Genomic DNA, 26727 nt, shown 5'->3' on the forward strand with positions numbered 1-26727 from the left:
TTGACCCGAGTCCAACACGGAGCGCAGATGTTCTGTAATGGAGAGAAGTGCGGTCTCGGTACTGTGACCAGCACCAAAACCATTCTGCGAAGGGTCCAGAATGTTAGCAGACTGAAGATGGTTAGACAGAATGCCATTAACATGGGCTTCTGCTACCTTCGCGACCCAAGGGAGAAGGGAGATGGGTCGATAGTTCTCCAGTTTGAGAGGGTCCAGTGCAGGTTTTTTCAAGATGGGAGTGACATAAGCTTGTTTCCATTTGGGAGGAATTATGCCCGAGGAAAAAGATAGATTTATAAGTTGGCGGATAGGGGGTAGGCATAGTGAGGCTAGTTCTTTAAATTGCGCTGGTCTAAGGGGATCCGCAGGTGACCCAGATTTGACTTTGGCTACCAGCTTGTCAAACTCCTCCTCCGATAAGTCAGGGAGTGTGGATAGGGCCAGGTTAGCACTAGGAATGGAGCACTGATCCTCCATTGTCAAACTAGTACTAGGAAAAGAGAGAAATATATTAGACACAGATCTCAGCCACAGGTACTCTGTTAGCTGTAAGATCTTTTAACACTTTGAAGATCAACTTCGTGGGATTAGAGCTAATATTGAATTCATGGGAGTAGTAGGCTGCCCGCGCCCTACAAATAGCTCTGTGATAGCTCTTAACTTTTGCTAAATAATAGGTTTTTTGCCCAGCCTCATAGGTCTTACGCCAAGCTCTTTCTGCTTGCTTACACGTTATCTTTAAAAGCCGAAGAGAGTCATTATACCAAGGGCAAGGTTCTAACAAGCGACTCTTGCTCCAAGCTGCAGGAATCAAGGAGTCAAGGGCTTTAGTGACCCATTCACAAAAAAGGTCGTAGCCAGACTCGACACCCTCAAAAGAGCCTAACGGGAAACCACTGAGAAGATGATGGAAATCAGCTAATTTAAGTTTCTTCCAGGGACGCCTAAAAATGACTCTATCTGATACTTTAAAAGGACGATCCTTGATCGTGACATGAAGCTCTATCAGATGATGATCAGTCCAAGCTATCGGTCTTGGCAGGAGGACCTTAGCCATAGTCAAGTTTGTGAATATCAGGTCCAGAATATGCCCCCCCGTGAGTAGGGTGAGTGACTCTGGGGAAGCTGGAGTGCCTCCAGGTCCGAAAGACTGCTACTAATCGCTGGGGTGTGGGGAGTGTCGAAATGAAGATTTAAGTCCCCTATAATGCTAAAATTAGCCGACCCCAGTGCAAGAGAACTTACGAATTCTGGGAGAGCTTTCCTAAATGACACATCACTATCTGGTGGTCTTTAGATCAGCAAACCAGACATAGTGAAATGATGGCTGATCGTGATGCAAAAATATGCACTTTCACAGCCAGCTATGTCCAGAATTTTCCAGGTACAGGGGTAGCATGATTTAATTGCCATAGCAATCTCCCCTCCCCTTGAGTTTCGATTGTGCGTGAAAATAGAATATTCCGAGGGGAGTGCTAGATTTGGCACAGCCATGACCTCCTCATGCAACCATGTCTCGGTCATAAAGGAAATATCCAGAGTCTCATCAGATAGCAAGTCTAAAATGGCCTGATGATGCTTGGCCAGAGATCTGAAATTAGGATGCCAGATTTTTAAGTCACAAGGGGACTGAGAGATTATAGGAGGGGCGACTACCGGGGCGCCACCCAAAGAAGGATGCACCGTATGAGCTGGGATGGGAATACAACGAGGAAGTGACAGCTTACCACAAGGGCACAGGAAAGGGCCACAAAGTGGATCAAGGGGTGCATGTTTACAAGGTATAGAAAGGCTCCGTATCCTAAGGAGGTCCGCCCTAGAGTACATACCTACTGTCGATAAAATGTGCAGAGTCACTGGCGCCCGGCGCTTCCTTAGCACTGACGGGAGCAGACGGGCAGGACTCTGGCACGACTCAGGCGCCATGAAGGCGCGCCCACCGCGCACTACCGCTGCACGCTAGGCAGACTGGTTTAAGTAGGCTGACCGCGTGGCTACGGGAGCGCTAGAGCGCTCAAAATGGCACCCAAGAAACGTCCCCTCTACTAGCAAGATGTCGGCCGATTTTCGCAAAAATCAGAAGCCCCCAGGACCGGACCCGCTAAAGCAGCGGTGATCAATCGATTATAGTGCGGGTAAGTGGGAGAATGCCAAGAACATAAAATCAGGGGATACAGAAATAAAAATAAACCAAAATACAAAAACGGGTAATTTAAAATACCAAGCGCGCCTACAGCACAGCGCTAGGAGCGCAAGAGTCCTGAAATGCTCTGAGGAGCTAGGGTACCTTGTTGCTGCTTTCTTTACTACAGCTCCTTTGACCAAAAGCATCCGGTTACACACTCATGACCAACGGTAATTGAGTTTTACTCTTTTCTTTGTCAGTGCTCATCTCCGTACTTTCACCCCGCCCCTTCCTTGGTATCCTTTTGTTTTTATTTAGTTTGTTTGCTGTGTAGTTTTTAGCATGGTTTATCATATCACCTTTATAGCGCTCAGGTTTTCATTTTAACTTCGCTTACTTTTAGTGCTCCCATGACATGTAATTTTACACATTAGATGATATGAAGTGATGAAATGATGGGATGCCACATGGATGTACAGTTAGAACTAAGAAAATAAGTGTTTTTATGATAGCAAACGGCTGTGTGCCTTCAAACTTTATTTCTTTAGAATGTAAAGTTCAGCACTTTGTGTTAATTGCTTGCATCTGACCAGTGCTCAACTTGAAGTTAAATATGCAGAACAAATGTGCAGAGTAGCTGCTGGTGATTCCCAGACAAAGGCTACTATTTTTAGCTCATTCGCTTAAGAGAGTTCTACTGGAATGGAATTAGATATGAATAATTAAATCGTACTGTTAAGATTAATTGTGTTTTGTTTCATAACCCTAGATGTTTTTGTTTGGCTTTTGTTATTGGCTCACCTGTATTGAGTGACATTTTTCTCGGACAGTGTCTACACTCAGTGCCTCCATAGCACTTTAGTTGAGTAAGAGAGGGGAGGACGATTGGGATGGGTTTGGTACCCTTTAGCTGACAGTTGAGTCGGGGTTCGGAAGATTCTGCCTGTGGGAGGGTTTCAGGGGGTACATTTTGAGAAATGCTGCTATTAGCTTTTCGGTATGGTTAGATAACTTCTAATGTCCTCTGGTACAGCAAGTAGTGATGCGGTGCGTTCTTAAATTTAGGATGGAATACGTCACTTACACAAGACCTTTATGGTAAACCTGGGGACAAGTACAAATTCCTGACCGGGAATATGTGGGGTCTGAATAGTCCTTAGAAATTAAAAAGGGTCCACGCATATCTCCGGAATAAGGCATTGCTATCGCATTCCATCAGGAGACTCATCTGTTGGGGCACTGCATTAAATACCCGAGGAAAATATGTCAGGTCTGGTATATGCCATACCGTACTCTGGTTATGCCCGGAGGGAGGAGCATTGATATGTGTAGCTTCAGGGGCCCAGTTCTAGAAGTTACATGTGCAGGTATATGAGTACAGAAGATACATCATCCTGGAGGGCACATTGGACACCCATGAGCTCTGTTTCACTAATATCTGCACATCTAATAATAATGACTGCACTTTTTTGGTAGAGTGCTAGGGTTGCTGTCCAGAGCTCCCTGACAGCAGAGGTAATTATGGCAGGAGACTTCAACTGTGTTTAGATGGCTTGCTAGATGGATCCCCACCCGACAAGACACTAAGCTCTACATGATAGTAGCGCTTATACAGGCACGGGCGAGCTTGGGACTAATAGATATATGGCAAATGTGCCATCTGCACCAACTTGCATATTCATGCTACACTCTCGCAGCAAGCACATACAGCAGGCTAGATTCGTTTTGACTTCAACCTGCCACAACACAACGAGTACTGTATGCAATTTATTTGGCCGAGGATATATCGAACCACTCACCACTGCTACTTACATATTCTCTAGAAAGGCAGACATCTAGACTGCTGTTATTGCGACTCAGCATGAAGGCACTGACTGACCAGGTCTTCCTAGGAAGACTATTGGACTTCATAGATCAGTATTGCAGCCACAACTGGGGTAGTGCGGGCAGCAGAGTGATGGAGTGGGACGCCATGAAAGTGGTACTCCCGGGGGTTATGTATGGTGCCATTAGTTGGTATATGCCAGAGGCTGAAGAGGAACTTACAAGAGGCAGTGCTGGAGGTGCTAGAGAGAGTGCTGTCCACTAGTCTAGATGTCCTATGGGATTGGGACAGGCAGCATCACCGGGTTGGTGCTCTTTGGGATCAATTAGAAAAGCACATTTGCTATACTGGTCAGAGATGATGGTATATTGAGAGCAATATAGTAGGGTGCAACCTATATTGGTGGTAAGGGACCGACAAAAGCACAATGTGTATACTCAGCAGGCGAGCAATGAAGTCTTTGTTAATCATCTGCAGGGGTGTATGTGGCGCCGAGTTGCACAGACATGCAATTGCGAGGGGATGGAGGCTCCACTGATCAGACAGGAAATGCTTGGAGTGTGGACTCAATGAAAACTGCTAAGTCTTGCTGCAGAATTCTCTAAAGCTTTCTCTGGAACACTGGTTGTTAAATTATTGCTGGTATATGCTGAAGCGCGGGAGGGAGGGATACTCCTGGGTTCAAAGAGAGAAGCCCTTACAGTGTTTATACCGAAACCCCCCAAAAAACCAATGTAGGCAGGCTCCTATCGTCCACTCTCCATGTTAAATGTTGATCCGAAAATTCTTAGCTATACATTGCCGGTAAGACTACCGCCCCATCTTCCATATGCATCAGTCAGGATTCATCCCACATCGGAATACACCGTGCAACCTTTGCCATTTAACACATGTTCTCCATGCACTTGACTTAGAAAACTATCAGTACGCACTTGCCTTCCTAGACATCAAACACGCCTTAGAGTCTGTGTGCTGGGACTATGTCTATCAAGTGTTAAACAGGATGGGACTGTCCAAAAGTATATAAAAAGGATTCAATTAAGCCTGATAGCAAGAGTATGAACCGGACGTTACATTTCTACTGAGATAATATTGCAGTGGGGCACATGGCAGGAGTGCCTCTGTCCCCCAAACTGTTTGCACTTGCAATGGAGCTTATGGTGTGTCATCTTCGACAGACCCTTCGTAGGTGGAGCACACAAGTTGGTCACACTGTGAATGTGGTCTAGCTTTCTGCACACAATGCCATGATTTATCTGCACCAGCCTGACATATCGGCCCCAATTCTACTCAATATTAAGAGAGAATTTTTTGGAATTCTTGGGACTCCATGTTAACAGTGCTAAGTCAGCCCTATTCACACTGGGGAAGATGAAGGGTCTGCCTGTGGACCAAATGCCGGAGTTGGGTTGCCATGCAAGGTGGACATTGTCATATACTTGGTATTGTTTTGAATATAGTATTTATAGAGCGCGGCAAACACCCAACAGGTAGCATGGCGCTAAAGATATGTGAACACAGACCAGCTTGGAGCGAGAGGGACAAAAGCTCAAATAAAATATTATTCGAAGATGATAGATCAATTTCTGGGGATCAGCCACGTTTTAATCCTTTTCCTAAACAGGGACAAGGTACTACATTGTCTGATTTCGAGTGGAAGTTAATTCCAGAGTTTCACGTCACCAATACTAAAAGCTCTTCCACCCAGTCTGGCCCTGTTGAAACTAGAGACCTTTGCCAGGCAGGCAGAAGAGGAGCTGAGGCTCTGGGTGGGAGTATACCAAACCATTTTTTTCTGTAGCGGCTTAGGGCCAAGCCTATGCAGAGCCCTGAACTCTATACAGAAGAATTTAAAATTAATTATTTGCTGCACAGGGAGTGAGTGCAGCTCAGCTAGGCACATTGAGGCAGAAGAGCCTCGTGGTCTAGACAAGGCCAATTTCGCTGCCGTATTTTGAACACGTTGCAGTCTCTGAATCAGGTATTTGGGGGACTCCAACAGTAAATCGTTGCAATAATCATGTCTGCTTAAGATCACGCCTCGAACAATCAGGGCTCTGACCGAGGTTGCAAGCAGCGGAAGCATCTTTCTCAAAGCTCTAATAAGACCAAAACAGCACCCCAGGGTCTTATTCACTTGCAACTCCAAAGACAAATTAGCATTGAACCAGACCCCCAAGTTACGCACCATCTTAGACAGCGCCAGGGGAGTAGATGAACTAAGAGTCCAAAAGTTGTGAGGAAGAGGCATAGGGACCTTCCTAACTGTGCAATGTATAATTTCAGTCTTATCCAAATTAAATTGTAGGGAGTTATTTTGTAGCCAGTGCGCAGTATCGTGCATACATGCATGAAAATTCTCCAGGGTGTTAAGTTGGGTTCCATCAAGGGATAGAATAATCTGGGTATCATCAGCATAATTTACCAATTTCACATTATGAGCCCGAATGGTATTAATCAGTGGGCTCAGTTAGTTGTTGAATAAAATTGGGCTGATGGCAGATCCTTGTGGAACCCTATGGCGGATGTTATTGAAGGCTGACTGTAATGATGGAAGAGCCACTGCCTGACATCTGCCTGATAGATAGGATCGAAACCAATCCAGGGCAGTGCCCACTACTCCTAGTTCCTCTAGTTGGATTAGCAAGATATTGTTAAAGATTGCAGGAATTGCTGATTGCATGAGCCGAAAGCCATTTTATTCTTGGCAGCCATTTTAGTTAGCCATGTGCTCGCCATGTGCTTTCTCCTTCTTCAAGAGCCCTGCACATGCTCAGAAAGGCCTAGCTGCTCTTAGTATAGAACTGTCAGGCTATTCTTGCTGATGTAAGGAGAAATGTCTCTTCCCCCCACGCTGTTGAGCAAGCACATTTTGTATAGCCACATTAGTCAGTAAGTATTCTTGTATGTGCCAGGACCTCCCCTTGGTTTTATGTTGACTATGTAACCTATGCATATATAAGGCCCCTGTTCTCTGTACCCCGTAGACTGGCTCCTACAGTGGCCTTAGGGTGCCCTATGATGCAGTCTCCCTCATGTGAGGTTAATAAATGCCTTGTTTTTATATTACAGCTTCTGTGCCAATTTCTTCTTTGTTGGTTTGAAGGACCAGGTGTATCAGTAAACCCCTTTGAAGGTTTTTATTTCTTCAATATCATGGTTAACCATGTCGAAAGCGGAAGACCGGTCAAGCTAAATAAGTATTGCTGATTGTCCCCTGCCTGCCAACAGACGCAGATCGTCCATCACGGTTACCAAAGCAGACTCAGTTCCGTGTTCTGGACGGCAACCAAATTGTACATCTGCCAAACAGTTGTCACATTCTAGAAATGCTGATAGAGACTTGCTAACCAAACGTTTGAGAATCTTGACTGGGTAGGGGAGGAGAGAAATGGGCCGGTAGTTACCCGGGCAGGTTGGGTCAAGAGTGGCCTCCTTTAAAAGTGGCATACCTATGGCTTGTTTCCAGCCAGAAGGTACAACTCCACTGAGTAATGATTGATTGCAGATCTGTCGGAGCCTGAGAAAAAGTTCTGAGGCTAATTCCTTCCAAATTTTGTGTGGAAGGGGGTCCAGTGGGGAACCCGAGGAGACACCCAGGGCGAGCCTGCTAACATCCTCCTCCTAGGTATCCATATTAACCACATGGAGCAGCAGACCTACAATCTAAACTTGGGGTGAGTGATTTGTAATCTGTGCCCCTCTACTGCATTTTGGGACATGTTCAAACTGTCTCTGATGGGGAAAATGACGCTCATTAAAATGGTGGTACTGTCCAGATGTTTGCAGGTCCTGCTGGGTGTCATGTATGAGGTCCCCAACAGGTATCCCAGGAACTGGATTTTCTGCTAATGGAATTTCTATGGGCCAGAAAAAGAGGCAGAACAAGGCTTAACATCATTAACTGGGAATGGGAGAAGAGCAGGCTGGAGGAACCAGATCTAGAATTATGCTATCTGGTGGCTCACCGGACAACATGCAATACCCATGGTTAGCTGAGGAGGACAACTGGTAAAGGTCACTACTAGCAGGTACACATGATGGTCATCAGCTGGGGGTACTGTTGATGAAGGTAAGGGGGATACCTGACAACTTCCTCATATGAACTAACTTCTAGGCTGCCTCTGGGAGAGAGTGGTGCAACGAGTGATGCAGCGGGCACCATTTGCTCCAGATTTGGATCTATGGTTTGTGAGCTGATTTGCGCAGATAGCGCAGTCTTTGGAGGTTGACAGGTGGCAGGAGAGAGGTTGCATTCTGTTGTCAGATCTTTACGCAGTGCACCGAGGCTCCTGAACCCACACAGACTTTGTGACTTTGCTATCCATGGCTGGGGGGCGTAGGTTTATAACACAAATATTGTGCATTGCCTGCAGATAGATGACTAGCGCTGCTGTGAGTAGAAGATGCCAGGCAGCATGTAAGTGATGAATGCATTAGGCTAAAATACTGGCTTAAAATACATGCAGGTGCATGCAAAGTGTCTATCAGTGCTAGATTTAAACTGATACAATACAACATAGTGCACATGGCCTAGCTCTCAAGGCTGCACACCATATACCCCACCAGGGAACAAAGGTGTGCTAGATGTGATGCTACAGTGACGGATTTCCTTCATGTCCTATGGCATTGCCCAATTATTGCGACCTACTGGGTAGGGCTATTAGCTCAACTAAAACATGTAACAGGGTGGGATGTATCACATATGATTAAACAGTGTGTGCTGAGCCTGATCCATGTGATTGCCAGCATTTCTTAATGCATTGACCAGTAAATGATTGAAAGCTAATGGGGAGATAGTGGGAGGGGGTATTATTCTAGTTAAGCCAGCTGGTAAACTGTTACTTTTGATATTAGTGAAAATAGTAACTATTGTGTTTTGCCAGTTGGTGTGCTGTAACTTACTACTAATGTATTGGAATTAACCAACACTTACTATTCCATGCTTGTAAAATGTATCAATATATGGTGCAAACTGTCATGCCAATTCAAATGCTAATATATATATTTTTTTAAACAACAAAGAGGGAGATGTAGCATATTGATGTTACAAACACTAGGACCCTTGTGGTATTGGGTAGACCCTGAACAGCAACTAAGTAATATGTGGGGAGGTGTGAGGGTGTGCTTAAATGCGAAGTATGATGTCATGCACAGTGAGTGAATGTATGCTGAAGAATGAAGTAAGGTGTGACCCCAGCTCCCATGTGGTGTAGTTCCTCTTCATGCTCCAGGGCTGGAGAAGATGCTACAAAAGCCTTGTGAGTCAGACAAAGTACCTTGAAAAGAATACATTCATGGGTCAGAAGCCAGAGTGAGGAAAGAAGATGAGTTTTTACTGATTTAGTTTTGGAAGTCCAATGATAAGATAAGAAGCTGCATTTAGCACCACTTATAACTGTTGGAAAATATATTGTGGTGTTCCCAGATAAAGAGAATTGCAATATTCAATTCTGGATCCAATCTGGGCCAGAATAACGGTCTCATGTAAGTTGGTTGGGAGAAGCAAAATAATCTTGTAAAATATGCACTGAATGCAAACGCAATTGCAGCTAAGCATTTGACCCGAGCAGCAAATAAAATCTTGTTACCAAAGATGATACTAAGATTCCTGACTGAATCCACTGGAGCAGGAGGGCTACCTAATGATTTTGACCACCACATGATTACCAGTTAGAAGCTTGCCTATTGAACAAGATGACCTCAGTTTTCTCACTATCAAATTTAAGGTAGCTCTGATAATCCAAGAGGCAATTACAGACGTGCGCTGCTGAATTTTGCCTTAAGTAGAAGTATAGCTCCTAGAAATAGATATTAGACTCTAAGTATCATCAGCATGTGAAACAAATTGAAATCAGAACATTTTGAGAAGTTTAGACAAGAAAGCAATGTAGACATAAATTACTGTCAGGCTTAACGAAGATCCTTGTGGGACTCAACAATTAATTGTGAAAGGAGAAGAGTGATAGGAAAACATATTTACAGACTGAGATCTATCCATTGGGAAATATTGAAACCTATGTTCAGTCTATGGACAACAAAAAATTGGCCCCATACTAAACCATGCATATAGCGATGCAGCATATTAACGTTTGCAAGATGCACCTCTGAAGCATTTTTCATTAATTTGTACTAATCTATTGCAATGGAAAAAACACTCAAATAATAGACATTAACTTCTAAGCTAGCACTACCTCTATCATTTTAAATCAAATCAAATTATTCTATGTATAAAATCATCCTAATAGTCTAAATAGAAAACCTTCACAGCTACAATTGGACAAAAGCAAAAGAGGTCTAAATGTTTTATTATGTGTACAAGTAAAAACAGTACACCAAATAACAAGTACAATGGGTTCATTCCAAATGGTAACTTACACCTATGATCAATTTACACTTGTAATGTATTCTTATAGTTTTGAGTAACTTTACTACTTTAGGCTAATCAGAAAATCTGTGTGTTAAGTTACTTAAAAGTGTGGATTTACGTGACTCCCCTTAAAAAGGGCGTGGAGCAAAATTTACAAGTGTGAGTTACTAATGCCAAAATGTAGCAATAGTAAGTCCAGCACAACACATGGCCAACTTCTGATACAGCAAACCCCTCTTCTAGAACATAATGGTGTTAGGAACTTAAAATACAACCCCATATGAAATATTGGTAAAATAGATATAATTATTTAAAATACTTTGAGATCTACATACATTTAATGTAATGTTAAGATATAGCTAATCATACATATGTATTATTATACTATAAAATAAATATATAAAATGAATTCACAATAATAGTTAACATTAAATAAAATGCTAACTTTTTAAAACTTTAATAAAAACATTTTTTTTAAAACCCTATCCTATACCATATAAAGATCTCCACCACTGGGGAAATAATAATGATTTTGCTAACTATGCTTTAATAATTATTAAAAGTGATGTATACAATTAAATGGAAGGAAATTATACGTATTTTATTCAAATGTAATGTAATCCTACATTAGTAACATTATTAGTGCAGTTTCTGAATAGAAATGGGCTTACTCTTTTGTGGGAGAGTGCATGCCCCTTCCTAATCCTCCCATCCCTCACCTAGCCCCTCCTTACAACACGTAACCCCCACCTATTTTGTAGTAAGTACGCCCTATTTTTCAACCCCCCCCCCCAATACTGCCCACATTTACTACTAAATAGTAAACTTATATGTGTGGATTTTTCTATAGAAAATATTTGAAGTGGAGGTGGCGATTTATATTCATAGGATGTAAATAGCATTTGGAGCACTTTAGTAGTACTACAGTGGTACTACTAAACATACTCCAAAAACTCAGTTTGTAAATTGGCCACAGTGTGCATACCAGAACAAAGAATGTGCATTACTAATAAATTACACAAAAACATAATCTCTACTATATAACCTAGCCACTCATTTATTCATAACCAAACAAGACCTATTGGCTTTCTCAATGCTTAGGGGCTACAGTTTTTTTCAGGATGGGGGATATTATTATTTCTGTCTGGAAATCAAGACTCTTGGAAGAGATGCAGAAGTAACCCTGTCAATCTAAGCTTCCACACACAGCCTGGTGAGATGATGGTCTTTAAATTTAACTTTGTCAATATTGCCTCTCTATCTCCAGATGTACTGTCTGAAGCAAACATCTGCTGGTGTTGGAGAGTAGGAGGATATACCTGACACATTTTCTGGCAGCTTTTGACTGCAAACATGTAGCTATTCTTTTGCACAAATGTTGTGCATCTTCCATCTGGTTGGTTACTAGGCTGGCTGTGATCAGACATTTTACTATTTTTGAAGAAGGCCTGGAACTTATTAGGTGATGAAGAATTGTTGCCTTCCAACATGAGACTGTGGCTGCTTAAATGACCTAGTAGTATTTTTTAAGAAGCGGTCTGTGTCCAGCTGTTTCTTTCAAATAATATTTGTTTTACATCTGAGCCTCTGCCTGAACTGGCACTTGTTTAAGTCCTGTAATCTGAATCATACACCATGGCACCGTATGAAGCATTTAAATGGAATGGGTCCTGGCAAGTTGTATTGAATAGCTTAATTCTATCTGTTTAGAATCCATTGAATTTGTAGTAAATTCACGTATCATGGATTCAATAGAAACAGCTGCTATTTAACTCATGTCTCTTTTTAATACTACTATTTGATAGGTTTTGGACTTTCAATCAGTTCTGAAAGTCAAATTCTGAATCCAATAAGGAAAACATCAGACTATGTATAAAACTTTTCTTGGATACCAGTGATACTGACACTGATGATGAATTCAGTGTGCACCCTTTCTCATGAGAGGGATGTTGAAGAAACCAATGAAGTTATCCGCAGGAAAAGAACTGGCAAATTCTTTTGCAAGGGATTTATAAAGGCTTTTCATACGTCCTTTAAAACCTCCTAGAAGCTGAAATACTTCAGCATTGCAAACAGTAGGGTGAATCCAGTTGGTTAGATTCATTAGAAGCCCGCCAGGGCTAGAAGGACTATAAATCAATTACATTGTAAAAGTTATTTTGATTAGTAATATAGCTGAATTTCTGTCATTCATCTACTAGACACACAACAGGGGCCAAGTGTTATTTAGTTAGCGTTAGGTAAACCTGCAATACAATGGCCACCCTACAAAACGTTCTCTGAACCCCTATGTCTGAAAATGACATTACCTCGTGTCACCAAAATGGAGACCATATTACTATATTCCAGATATAATATTTACAGAGGAATAATATGCAAGCAAGATTAAGGTTGAATAACATGTAGTATTTTTTTTTGTTTATTTGTTTGATTAATTAAAATCTTACAAAAAACAGCTAAAAACATTTACACATATAAAATACTAAAAACTATCCATATGTTCGAACAATTTTCATCAATCTGATATAAAGGTGAATCGTTTAAAATTAGATTTTTGGTTAATTCAATAGGTTCATATTTACACAACTCATAATTTAATCAAGCAAAGGCTTCCAACTTTTTTTGGACCATAAATAGAAATTTAACAAAGGCTGAGGTAATTGGTAGGTCATTTGGATTTAAGCTTGCCACTAATGCCTGCCTACAAGTCCTTACACCACGTTCATTAAACATTTTCTTAAGTGTACTTTTTCTTTCCACTTCCAACTCAGGACAAAGACACAATAGGTATAAGATGGCTTCTTGTCCTGATTTACATTGTCTACATAAGCAGTTTTCGTCTGATCTTTTCCATGGTGCCAAGTGGCATAAGCCTGGAAAGTGGCCAAACCTAGCATTCATAAAAACTTGCTTGTTTTTTTTGACCATGAAGTTTCCAGGTAGGTTTGAATCTTCTTTATTTTTAAACCATTCACAATTGGCCACGCGTCCTTTCGTTTAACAAAAATATCTTTATCCTTTGTCAAGGAGAGATAATCAGTTAGTTTATCGACCGCTTTTTTGAAACTCTCCTGCACAACTGTGGTGTTCCAGATAGGTGTTATACCAAACTCTTCAATTGCTAGATTTAAGTAGGAGCTAGCAGTTAGCGACCTGTTATTTTTTATTTCAAGCCACAATAGACGGGACATTTCGTTGTCCTGGTCGTTTTTTATTCTGTTCCACACTTTCATTGTGTGCCCTTTCCTTGCATAACATTGGTTGTTTAGCCCAAATTCCAATCTCACTTGAGATTGAGAGGCATTCTTTGGAAGAGAAAATAAAATTCTGTACGTTTTAGCGACTGAGGTGTTAATAATGTCTGCGTCTTTTCCGTTGAGCACCTCACTGCCATATGTTATAGTTGGCAATAATTTTGCTGCAATTGTTTTTAATAAGGGGCGATAAGACAAGTCTCCAATGGTTCTCTGGATTGTTCCAAGTGCACCAATGAGGGAGTTTGCTTTCCTTTTAATGTCGAGTTTTTGAGTCTCGAACTTGCCGTTATCGTTGAAAGTTACTCCCAAGTACTTATAGTCAGCTACTCGCTCCAATTTTTTTCCTTGCAGAATCCATTTGTGTGCGTGTGTTAATCGTTTTTTGTTGTAATTACCATCAGCTTGGTCTTGGCTTCGTTTATGTGCATACCATTTGCCTCAGAATACTTAGAGATGCCATCAATCAGTCGTTGCATCCCCACCTTTGTACAACTTAAAAGTATGACATCATCCGCGTATAATAGACTCGATATCTGAGTTTGAGCTAACCTTGGGGGGTGGGCATTAATTGTGTTTAATTCTGTGGAAAGGTCAGCTAAAAATAAGTTAAAGAGTAACGGAGCCAACACACATCCCTGTTTAGGGCCGCTCGATGTTGGAATTATTTTAGTTAATGTTGAGCCGTTACCCGTCCTAACTCTAACCCAGGTTTCGGAGTGCAAGAGCTTAATCATCTTTAGTAGCTTTTCTGATATTCCTTGTTTGGTAAGTTTGACCCATAAAAGTTCTCTATCAACACAGTCGAACGCAGATTTAAAATCTACAAAACACAAATATAAGGGTTGTGTAGCTAGAATTGCTTTTTCGATTAATATTGTTAATGTTAAAAGATTTGTGGTTGTACCGAGGCCTTTGACAAAGCCTGTTTGATTTGGGGGTAATACCTGATTCTCTTTTGCCCAGTCGGTTAGTTTCGCCAATAAAATTCCAGCAAACAGCTTTGCATCTGTGTCCTGTAAAGTAATTAAGCGATAATTTTCTGGTTGTTGCCAGTTTCCTTTATTAAATATGGGTGTTATAAGTGATCCTTTCCATGATTTCGGGATTTGTTCCCTCTGGACCACTTCATTAAAAACATCTGTAAGATAGCTTGACCAGAAATTGGGCGCTTCTTTGAAAAGTGCAAAAGGGATGCCATTTGGACCGGGGGCGCCATCTTTTTGCTTTTTTATCAGACTTGCCACCTGACTATTGGTTATTAGGATCTCGCTATCTCCTTCTTTGTCAACTTTTGTGAAACTTGGGTCGACAGTACGTTGTATCAGAGATGGTTGGTTTGGATTTAGATGTGCTTTGAGGAACGTCACCCATTCGTCTTCGGATAGACTGGTTCCAATTCCGTGTTTATTTGGTCGAGCTAGGCTGTTAATTAGTCTCCAGAACTCCCTTGAATTTGCCAATGTGCTTGCATGGAATATTTTTGTCCACAGATCTTGTCTGGCTTTGCTTTTTTCATTCCAAATCAATTTCTTTAGTCTGCAGTTTGTATTTCTCAGTAAAGCAGCGAATTCATTGTTATTTGGCAACTTTATTAATTGTCTCCTCAGCCGATTCCGTGTACATCTGAGTTTCCTTACAGCATATGGAAGAAGATGTAATTTTCTCTGCCGTCTCTTTTATTACTATTCGCACCTTTACTTCTTTGTGTTCCTGTTGTTTTAGCATTATCAGTGACTACTTTGTGGGAGAAATTTTCCCATCGTTCCATGAGGTCTATGCTTGTTTCTACATCCATGGATTCTATCACTAGTTTTTATGCCCATCCGGTGATCTCATCCGTATTTTCGGATTTCCATATACGTTTTTTGTAATTAATGGTACAGATCTCACCAGGGGTTGTCTGGAAGGTCTCAGATTGTGAGCACAATATATTTATCTCAATAATTTGCTGGCTATGATCACTGTCCGTAACTTTATTCAAGGTATAAGATGTCACCTTGTTAAAGATAGATAAAGACGTCAGCGTGTAGTCAATTCGTGAAGTACCGTTTTTAGAATGAAATGAGCAAGCCGGTGGAGAGTCCGTTGGAAATCTACCATTCAATATTCTAAAGCCAAGCGCTTCCATATCCTTCACCAAGTTTATCCCTATTTTATTTTGTCAAATATCGGTTTTAGGTCCCATTATTGGGTCAGGGATTGCCCAATGATGATTTTGCGATTGAACAAAGTCGCTCCGTACCATAGGCATTAACAAGTTTGTATTGAAGTCCCCTGTTACAATACAATCTGCCAGGGGGTCTTCTAGAATTTGCTCCAATAAAAAATCATTTAGGGCAGTAGTCAGCTCTTTCTTTGAGGTCCATTTTGGTGGTATGCAGACGTTTACGAGAGTCAAGATTTTGTAAGGCATACTTTTACAAGCTTTATAGTGAATTTTTAGTGCGAGAAGGTTTGAGTTATTCGTATGGATTAACTCATGTTTTGCTTCTACGTCGTTTGATACAAATATTGCTAAACCTCCACAAGGGCGTCCAAATTTCTGATATTCAACGGCTGGTTTAAAGTATCCCGTGTGATGTTTTAACATAAATGGGTCTATTGACCATGTTTCCTGCAGTAATATTATTTGAGTTTCAGTTGAAAATCCTTGAATTTTAGCTTCCTTCCATTGTCCACAGATCCCATTTATATTCCATGAGCATATCTTCAATTTTGTGAAGGCTGTGGTCTTTTCTTGCACTTGCTCTTGTCAGTTGTCCTTTGTACCGTGGAAGGATTCCTTAATCCAGTGTTTATTTGCCTCTTTTGTGTTCTCTTTCTCTAATGGTATTGAACAGAATCTAACTTCATTGTTTGATTTCCCATGGGGATTTTTTAATATGGAGAAAACTGGGTTCCTTTCACTGGACTGGGATTTTTTTGTATTGCTTCCAGTATTTAAAAGAGGTGTTGGGTAGACTATTGGCGGGAGTTGACTTATCAATATACCCCAATCACGAAAGCATCCGTGCTCTTTCAGGATAGAGTCCGCTATTGGGCCGGTGGGTACTGTTATCAGTGTTAGTGGCAGTGTGCCATCAGGATTTGCCCGAAAACCGACTGTTTCAATGTCTTCTGTTGTTATTCTTTCAAGAGTTGGTAAATTTTTCATTAGTCGAAGGATGTTTCCTCTATTAAGAATGTCATGAGGTCCTCTTGATTCATATAATGGCTTAAGGACTAGTTGTATGGTGCTTTTTTTACGTGGCATTGCTTCGCTTATATTTTCCCTTTTTCTTCCGTTTTCTGTGTAGGTAATCTGCCTGCTCAGACCTCTTTTTACAATAACTAAATTATCTTGGGTTTTTCCATAAATCAAACCATTAGTTATTTCTTTCCTTATGGGACAGTTTGGCGTTAGTCCAATATTCCCCATTCCTTTCTGCTCGGGGAGAACATCTTGTATGTTACAAGTTATGAGTTGACTGAGCGAGTTTTCTTCGTGCTGATCATTCGGAATTTGGTTTGATGGACGCATGTGCCTCTGTGCATCATTTTCATTAGACGATATGGTTTCAAACTCCTGTGACGGCCTTACTCTATTTTCCTCAGTCATACTCTGAGTTTCATTGCTTTGAATTCCAGGAAGAGTAAGATCATTTATTATACAGCCGTTTACATTAATTTTGTTTATTGTTTGTGCTGCCTTTTCTATTTTTTGCTCGACATCACTTGGACAGGTAGTTGACTCGGAAGTTTCAGTTAAACTAATGATGTTTCTTCCGGTCTGTCTATGTTTGGAACTGAGTGCGGATGGTTTAGAGAAGATGTCATAGTATTTCTCCTCTCCTTCAGCGTTTTTTGCCACTTTTGTTTCGGGCATCACGTTGATCCCTCCATTAGATGATTTTTTCTTTTTGCTCTTTTGATCCAAAGAGTTTGTAGTTCCACCATATTTGGGTTCTGGAGTTCCTACTTCTTCTTTATAGGGTTTAGTTATTTCTGTTTCTGAATGCGTAAAGCTTTCCTTATTTACCCTATTTCTTGCTTTCCTCAGTTTCTTTTTCTGTCTTTTTGTTAGTTCAAAAGCCCTCGAGTCTTCATCTTCTATGTTCTGTTTATTTGAGCAGTCTCCTGATTTTTTTCTTGCTTTGTTTCCACTTATGTCATGGATTGTATTCTCTTGATTAATCACATTTGTCATTTTGCTGTGTTCAATAGACAATTTTGTCAGTTCCTCCTGTTTGTTTTCTGAGGTTGATTTTTTATTAATTTGGTATCCGTCCTCCTTACTATTTCCCGCTTTCTTTTTTGGATAGCTTCTTTAGCGTCCTCCAATATTGTATTTACAACTTCCGGGATGAGTACTAGTTTGTTTATTATTGGTGCACATGTGCATTCTATGCAAGTTGGCGTTTTTTTCTTTTGTGCTTTTAAAATTAAGTTGTTTAGGTCAGATAGTTTGGTCTCAATTCCTGCAACTGTATTGGCCATAAGACACAAAATGTCTATTTGAATGTCCATTTTGTTTGACAGTGCAGCTAGAGCTTCCAAAGTTAATACTGAAGTTTGATAATGTATATCCCATATTGATCCAGCGTCCATTTTTTCTGATTGCTTTGCATTAAGTTTGAGATTTAGTTGGTTGGTATTTGGAATGGTGTTGTTATCTTCTTTGTTTCTTTTAATGTCAGGAATATATTTGTGTGTAATTGACAATGCCTGTTTTGGGGATAGAAGTCTCCATTTGATAGGAGCGCTTTCCTTTATGGATGCGGGACCATTTGTTGGTGATAATTGTTTTTTGGCTGCTAGACCATTTACAACCAATGGATGTATATTGCCTCCTGTTTCAATATTTGTATTTCTACGGTCTGTAGATGAATAATATTATTTTCCTGCTCAATTGCTTCTTATGGGTCGTAATTTTGCGCTATGGGTCGTCCTTTTTCATCTTTATGATGATTTCCCTAAAATTGGTCACACTGTTTTTCTTCCAGGGCATTTTGGCACTCTGGGTTAAGTAGCAATTCTTTAGGGGATTGAGCTTAATTCTTTTTTATAACCACATTGGCCTCTAAGGGTATTGGAGCAGGTTCTTTATAAGCTGCCTGTGTATTGTTAGGGGGACTATGGGCCTCTGAACTTTCCATTATTGCACTTTTCGTCTCCTGCACAAATATTTTATATAGTGGATATTCCGGTCGTAAATCCAGTCGTAAATCTATTCCCTCTGAGTTTTCATTAGATTTGGAATCTAGGTCTGCTCCCACTTCAACATTTAGATCCAAACCCCCTTTCGTACCGTTTGTTGGTTTGAGTGGGGACTGTAATGATTTTAGTTCGTGCTCTGCTTGCATAGTCATAAGTGCAGTTGTAGAGTCTTTCATAAAGTAAAATTTCTATGGGATTTTTGTTGATCGTTCAAACATCCTTGCTATAGGTGAAATTAGCGACTGAGTCGACCCCTTTGTTTGCGCTTTAACACTGATCTTTTTTTGCGAGTTGAATGCTTGATTTCTTCGAGCTCATTTCTTGGGGGAGCCCACAGTTCTCTCTTTGCCAGAACGCATTTTCTAATAGCTGCCCCCTTTTTTTCTTTTTCGGGTTTTTGATGTTGTTGGCGTTGGTATTGCTACTTTACTACTGGTTTAGTTATTTTTCCAATAACCGTTCTCCTAATAGGTATTAAAAAGATATGAGATTGAGAGACGGCAAGCCAAGAACTATCACTGCATCCCCCAATGGTGAAATGGAAAAAGGAAAAGGGAAAATGCAGGAGCAGGGGAGAAGAGGGGTAAAATCATCAGGTACAGGCTCACCACGACAAACACAAACCCTGCTTCTCTCAAAGAGCTCTATCGGCAACCGCAGCCAGCACCCAGCACCGATAGTCCAGTGATACTGGTTTAAACCTTTTAAATGTCCATGTGCCTTCTTAGGGGTTGGAAGCTTTTCCCTGGTGGCTGATTAACTTTCTGAGCTTTCTGAGCTTCTCTCAGGTTTTGGTTCTATAGCAGGGTTATCAGCCAAAAGGTCTCAGGGCTCTGGGTTACAACAATAGTGGTTCCCACAGTGTCTAAAGCACCCGCGGCAACATCCTCAGCTCCGAGGCAACTCCTGCAGTCCTCCTATGACTCTCCTACAGTACTTCCCGCGTGCAGTGCCTGCACCAGTGCCGCCCGTAGCACACGCAGCTCACGGCTACTGCATTCACGGTGTTCGCGGCACCTACACACGCGGCTCCTGCACCCGCGGCTCTTTTTGCAGTCTTTTTGCAGTTTAACCCCTCAATGCTTGGTGCTCAGTACCGGGCACTGGGCGCTGGGTGCGAGGTCGCAAGGACCCGCCTGGTCCCGCCTGGTCCTGCCGCCTGGACGGAGCTGCACACTGCAGGTTCCACCGCCTCCTCGCCTCTGCGTCTCCGGGTCTCTTCGTGGGTCCCTGGATCTTGCTCTCTGCTGCACTCTAGCGTTCACCAGCAAAAGGTGCACAAAGGGACGATCCCTGTACTGAATGGAAGTTGGCAAGGGCTACAGACCACTGGCTGCTGTCTCTCTTGTCCAACATGCACATAAGCGCTCAGCAGCAAGATAACATGTAGTAAATATCTTGGTAAACCTCACCACTGATTCTGCCCTGATTAGTTTCTGATCAATGGGGTACGTTTCTTCATTTTGAGGATAGTGTTCATTGGGAAATAAAGTTGGCATTGGACATCGTGTAACTGCACAGGAAAAATGTATTAAAGCAAAATAAATACCTATGGGCCCTATGTGTGGCCCTGTCACACATCTAGTGATTTCAATCATGCCATCAAAAAGTGTCATCAGCAGCTTCTGGTTATTGAAATCCCAGACACAAGAGTACGCTTCAGCTGTTGTGATTCATAAGATTCTAGCATTAAAAGAAAAGTATAAAGACAAACACGATAAATAAAAAACAATGTGAAAATTTCCGTGTTGCAGTGATTCTACCCAGAAACAGAACTATGCCCAGGACCACAGAACATCAGTATGTAGGGACTGACTCACCATACCACATCAATACCTACAGCCCTAATATGACTAGCTAATAGTGCCTATCTTGCCCTCCAACCTTTCCAGAGAGACAAGTGATTTAGCCCCCCAGAACATAATACTCTAGATCCTCTCAGGGATCGCGTTAGCAGATTATCAGCTTTCGTTCTCTCACTCCTACATGTCCACAATAAAAAAAATACACAAAGAAAGCTTAACATATTTATTGAAACTATTGTGCTCTAGTATGTAATAACTGCGCTACAATTAGCAAGTCAAAAATTTGATTAGCATGATTAAAAAAACATAGGCAAAAAAAAGTCCTGTCATCGTATCAGACAGATGTGCCTCAGCCCACCCTCACTATAGAAGCAACGTGATATAGTATAGATCTCTGGGATTAGTGGCGAACCCCAAAACTCGCATGAATAGATAGCTGGTGTACATCTCGGCTGGCGCAGCCCTCTTGTTTTGGGATCTTTGCTCTGTGAGAATGTCTTTTTTCTGTGTGTTTTGAAAATGACAAGTCCCTGGTTATATAATAAAACGTATGTGTTCAGAAGCAGCAGCTGGATTTCTCTAGTATGTCTAGATGCTTGTGTCCAACCACAGAGAATAACAAGAAGCAGTATTATTTGACCTTGCATGAGATGTTCCGACTGAATCTCAGAAAAAGAACAAAATACAAAAATATATGCAGCCTATGACAAAAACAAGCCTGTAACGTGTGCACAACAAAAGCGGCCTACAATGTGCACACTTTGGCTAACATAGGGAAAACAACAATGGGCTCCAAAGTGAACACACCACATCCAAACTGTATGAGCAGAGATTGGTTTTGGATGTATATCAAGTATGAAATAAGCATTCAGGTGATGAAGACAAATGTAAATCGTGGCCCTAGTGATAAAGACAACAAAAAAACGGAATTGAAGATTATTGCAATTCTTCCCAGTTGTACAAACTTCCACATTTTAGAGAAAACGGCTAGTATGAGGCTCCTTTAGTGCTCTGCGCTTACAGCAAAACTACTACAAATAGCCTTAAAGTTGCTAGCATTTACCAATAAATTGGGACCTATTCACAAAAGGAAAGCTATGTACAGAGATCTGTGTCCACATAGATATTCACCTAAGACAGGGGAGCTCTCTTCCTAGATAGTATTCACCAATTATGGGTGGAAATGTCTGTTCAGTATTAGGATTTGAGAGTCTCCACCTCTTACACGAGATGGTGGAGACTGTTTGGACAAAAACTTTGACTGTAAAGTTGCTAGTATTAACTTGATGAATGGATTTATGAAATGCCTATAAGTAGAGTTCACCACAGCAGAGGTAGAGACCTCTGCCTCTGCTATAGAAAACTCAGATTGGAAGTTATAAGGAAAAAGCATTCAGCAACACACAGTTACATTTACGTTACTCACATAACATTGAACACTATAAACAAACACATTCATCCCTCAACCTGAGCTGTACCCTCTTCCACTTGGACTAGGTGGATGTGTGGACACCAGGAACCTGACCCAGACACCACAATCTTGTGGCAAAAATGATTTAACATGAAATATGTTACATTTTCAGTAAAAGCATATAGAAATATACGTTTTAAACATTAAAAAATATTTTCATTATTTTTTTCCTGTGTTTTTTTCAATATTCATCCATGGCTCCATTGACTTTCATTGGCATGTCTTGCAGTATTATTGTTTGGTCATGTTTGGTGCTTGAGTTACACCAAGGCGTACCTGGTATAGATCTGAGGCTATTTTGTTACTAGTATTATTATGGTACTATTGCAGTAGATGTCATTTTGGTTAATAGCAATGGTCTCACTCTTTTGTGAAAGTGATTTAACCCCTCTGATGCGGCGCAAATATCCCTCCCCAGTGCTGCGCTGTCCATTGGAACTAGTGCTGAATGGACGTCCAATGGTCGTGCACAGCACTGAAGGGGTTAATATGTGCGTGTCCCTGCATTAACTACCCATTTAGTAGTATATATTGCCTATTTTCCTACCACTCAGCCTCATGCCGGAGAACTTCACACATAAGAAACAGGCCTCTGGTAATCAGAGGCCTCCGCCTGAAGGTTAGAGAATATCATCTGTGAATACCTAAAATAGTACTACTGGCGCACTCAAAATTGCTTACTTATATAATTCCACAATTTTTCATTAAATATCGAAATCAGGGGTAAATCCAAAGCAAACTTTGCTTACAGCAGTGATTTTTATCACCCAGTGCACCGCAGAATTCTAAATGAGGCAAAGTTTGTAGTAAGTAGCCAAGTTGATGACTAATGCCTAATACTTCCTTTGCTTTTTTTCTTAAAAACACATAACAAAACAAAATTACTATTCGGCAGATTTATAATAGTCTGACAGTGGAAAATGTTTAGATTTTTCATAAAAGTGATATATTCTTTAATGGGATGTTCTTCAACAGAGTAGACTTCTCTGGCAGAATTATTCTCCATTGCTTGTCATTGAACTCTAGATCAGATCCAAAAACATGTTGAGGAGCGTGTCTAATAAAAAAGCCCTACTGAAGGTAGGAGTAGGGTTATTGTTGATCAGGCTTTTACTCCTAGCGAGCATGATAGACAATCTTGATGCCCTTTGCATGTTAATAGAGAAACACACTCAGAAAAGGCGACCTTTCTACACGTGCTTTATCAACTTTTCAAAAGCCTTTGACCATGTCAACAGAAATGTTATGTGACATCTTTTGACATCATGGAGTATCCTTGCTAATAGCCTGAGAGCATTACAGCTCCTGTACTCTGAAACCTGGGCAAAGATCAGCCTGGGGACGATCAAGGGCCTAGCTCCACCAGTATCAACAGGACAATGTCTAAAACAAGGTTGAGTATTTACTTCAACATTGTGCAACCTCTTAACTTCAGATTTGAGTGAAGCATTGGATGGGGCGAATTCACAACCCCCAAAATTGGGACAACAATCGCTGATGTCACTACAAAATGCAGACGATGTAGTCCTCATAAATCTAACCCCTTTTGGCCTGCAAAATTTGCTGACCAGTGACTCTTTATTGTGCAACAAATCAGGTGACTGGTAATTTAGACAAAACTAAAATAGTCATCTTCCAAAATGGCCACAAAAAGAAGGGGAAAGGGTAACTGGGAGGTAATACAGTAGAAAGGATCTCCAGCTACAAATACCTTAATGTCTGGCTCACTGAGCACCACTCTCCCAGGCTCCATCTAAATACATTGAAACCTCTCCTGGCTTCACTTATGATCGCCTTTCAAAAACTGCAAAGTAAATTCCCCAGGACAACTTGGAAGCCAATTCTGGCAGCAGTTAAAGCAATACTGATCCCAATGCTATCTTATGGATCAGTTCCCTTCCTGGGAAGGCCAAGCCTATTTCTGAACAATGTCCAGAGTAAAGTCTTTCACCTCATATTCCAACCCCGCAGAACACATCACCTGCCCAAATTCGCTGAGAGTTTGAGCAAGGGCTAGTACAGCCCTTCTCAAATATCTGTCATCCTGAAGAATTGGCCTTTCGAAAACATTACAAACACAAAACTGGAAAAAAGAAAGTCAGGTTAACAGTCAAACAAATTGTTGGGCCCATGCAAGAATTAAGGCCTTAGAAGCACAGGACTCGCAGCATCTCTGGGAAGCCCGCTTACCCCATTATGCTTTTAAACTCACAATGAACAAAAAACAAAGCTTTTATCGTGGGTGCAAGACACGCAACTCTTTCAAAAGAGTAAACATTCTTGGCTATGCATCAATACACAACGAATCCACAGAGCTATCTTTTTTGATCTATCAAAGGTTTTTACAAATCAATATTTTTACTGCTAAGATTCGGCCTCTCACAAACAAAAGATGCGCTGCCGCCCTGGGCCCCAGAAACTAGCTCGCTGTCATGCAGGCTGTGTCGGGGGATAGACGCCTCCTTTCTGCATATTCTGAGCATAAGTCCCAATCTGCAATCTGCACACAGAAAGTTTCTATGTAATCTTATTAATGCTAATGGAGTAAGAAAATGCCTTAACGCCCAGCGTTTTGCTTGCAAGGTCTGAGTGCCCAAGTAATAGCTTGCCTGGTAAAACGAATCACCATTGAACGTCTTCCTAAACACTCCCCTCCCTCCCTCCATCTGCACTTTCCAGGCAATGGAATTGTTTGTACTGTTGGCACCATTAAGGACAATTAGTGAAGAGATCTCCTAACTTTTGTGTGCTCTGTAAACTTTTAGCTCTTTTTACACTTGTAATGTGTATCACTTCTAAATTCTCTCCATTCTCAGTTTGCATTTGTTCATGTACTGGTATTTTTATTTTGGTATGTTTGCCATTTTAAGTACAATTTTCGAAGAGATCTTATGACTTTCCTATGCTTTTGTTTCATTTATTCGTCGTGGTATTTTATAATTTAAAGGTTTTAATTAACTGTATCACAATTGCTAATAAATACTAAATTCTAAGGGTAATTGCTTATGCAGGTGTCTCCATGCATCAGTTATTGCTTCTGGCTAGCATTAAACTATTAACTACTTAAGTAAAAAATCAAAATGAGTTACATTCTTACAAAGTTCATGCGCATGTTTCTTAATTTTTAGGAATTAATAATGATAAATGAATTTTTCAGGTGTATGGTATTTAAATGCCGATGCAGGAAAAAATATCCAACTTCATTTTCAAACATTCGATCTTGAAAACATTTATGATGTTGTTGAAGTCAGAGATGGCAAAGGAGACAACGCTCTGTTTTTAGGCAAGTATTTCATCTTCCTTCTGGGGGACAATAGTTAATTAAACTGAATAAACTGTGTATTTGGGAAGGAACCATTTGGTATGTCACATTGTGAGTTGACTGATTTTTAGGAGCATAGTATGGCAGCTACTACTAAAATCACTCTGTAGTGGTGTGTTGAGATCTTTGGAGAAAAGAACACGCCCATTTGACACAGCTGTAGTTAAAAAACAATCTTTCATTGTCAGCTCCGAACAGTATTTGTTCATTTTAAATGGCTTCCTTTTCAAATGCACAATGGGTAATGTGGAAATCTTGGTAAAACTAGCAATAATTCTTTCTTGCCCTTTCCTCAACCTCGATGTGCTGCACATTATAAAATAGAAAATCAATGAATAGCTGAGTGATTCCGTTAGTGATGGTAATTATACACTGCCAAGTAAAGTGTGGGTAGCATGTTGATTCATCGTGAAAATTATAATCTTTAAAAATAAGTATTCTTTCATCTCAAAACACGCATTACTGTAGAGTTATGTTATTGTTGAAAACAATGAATGAAAGTCATCCACTAGGGATGTTATAATTCGGACACGTCATGTGACAGCTGCGGTAATACAATAATCAAAGAAGAATCATTCACATCCCCATCACAGGAAAGACAAAGAGAGAGATGGCGATTATGCACACTGAAAGGGAATTCAGGAACACACTGATCGGATAGCACACTTATGCTGATAAAAAAAACTAAACATAAGGTGGTTGTTCAAATACATGTGAAGCATTAAAGAAGCAGAGGCTCAAATGCAATATACTGCCCACGGAGTTCTCATTCATGGTCCAAAATGCGCAGAGTAGTGTGCTACCGACCTAGTGCAAGTGTTTTTGCACATCAACAGGGGTGTATAATGCTATTTAAATCCAACTGCGAAATTAAAACAAACATAGTGCATGACCGATATTGGTATCATGTCTTAAACCCAGAATATGAGTTAGGTTGAACAGTGTGTTCGAGTGGGAGACCTTTCTCCCAGAGCAGGAGATGTTTGTAGGAAATCCACCTGGTCAATTCCAGTGGAGATCGGGCAGAGGCTGAGAGATCAATCAAAGCCTAGCCCCTGAGGATGAACTCCTATTAATGAGTTGAAAAATCTTGTACATATCCTGACATAATGATGCACTTTATCGTGAACATGGTTATTAATGAGTTGGATTTTTTTTACATATCCAGACATAATGATGCACTTTATCGTGAAACTGTTTTTAACTTCCATTTTAATAATTGTAAGTGTTTTACTTTATAATTGTAAAAAAACAAATAAAGAATTTTCTTCTCTCAGTATCCACTTGCGAAGGAAGAGTGGCTAACTCCTATTTTCGGTAGCATGTTAGAGAGACACATGTCTCAGTAACTTCTTA

At 40.8% G+C, this 26727-nt stretch overlaps 1 protein-coding gene across 1 annotated transcript in view; it reads left to right on the top strand.

The window, feature by feature from the left end:
• TMPRSS15 (transmembrane serine protease 15) overlaps positions 1-26727 on the top strand; it is a 1377509-nt gene that overhangs the window by 743394 nt on the left and 607388 nt on the right. Inside the window, exon 15 of the mRNA XM_086934040.1 lies at positions 25207-25332. Coding sequence (XP_086790166.1) covers positions 25207-25332 — 126 coding nt within the window. The remainder of the gene's footprint in view (positions 1-25206; positions 25333-26727) is intronic.

This window comes from Lissotriton vulgaris, chromosome 8, assembly GCF_964263255.1.
Source record: "Lissotriton vulgaris chromosome 8, aLisVul1.2, whole genome shotgun sequence".
Taxonomy (NCBI): domain Eukaryota; kingdom Metazoa; phylum Chordata; class Amphibia; order Caudata; family Salamandridae; genus Lissotriton; species Lissotriton vulgaris.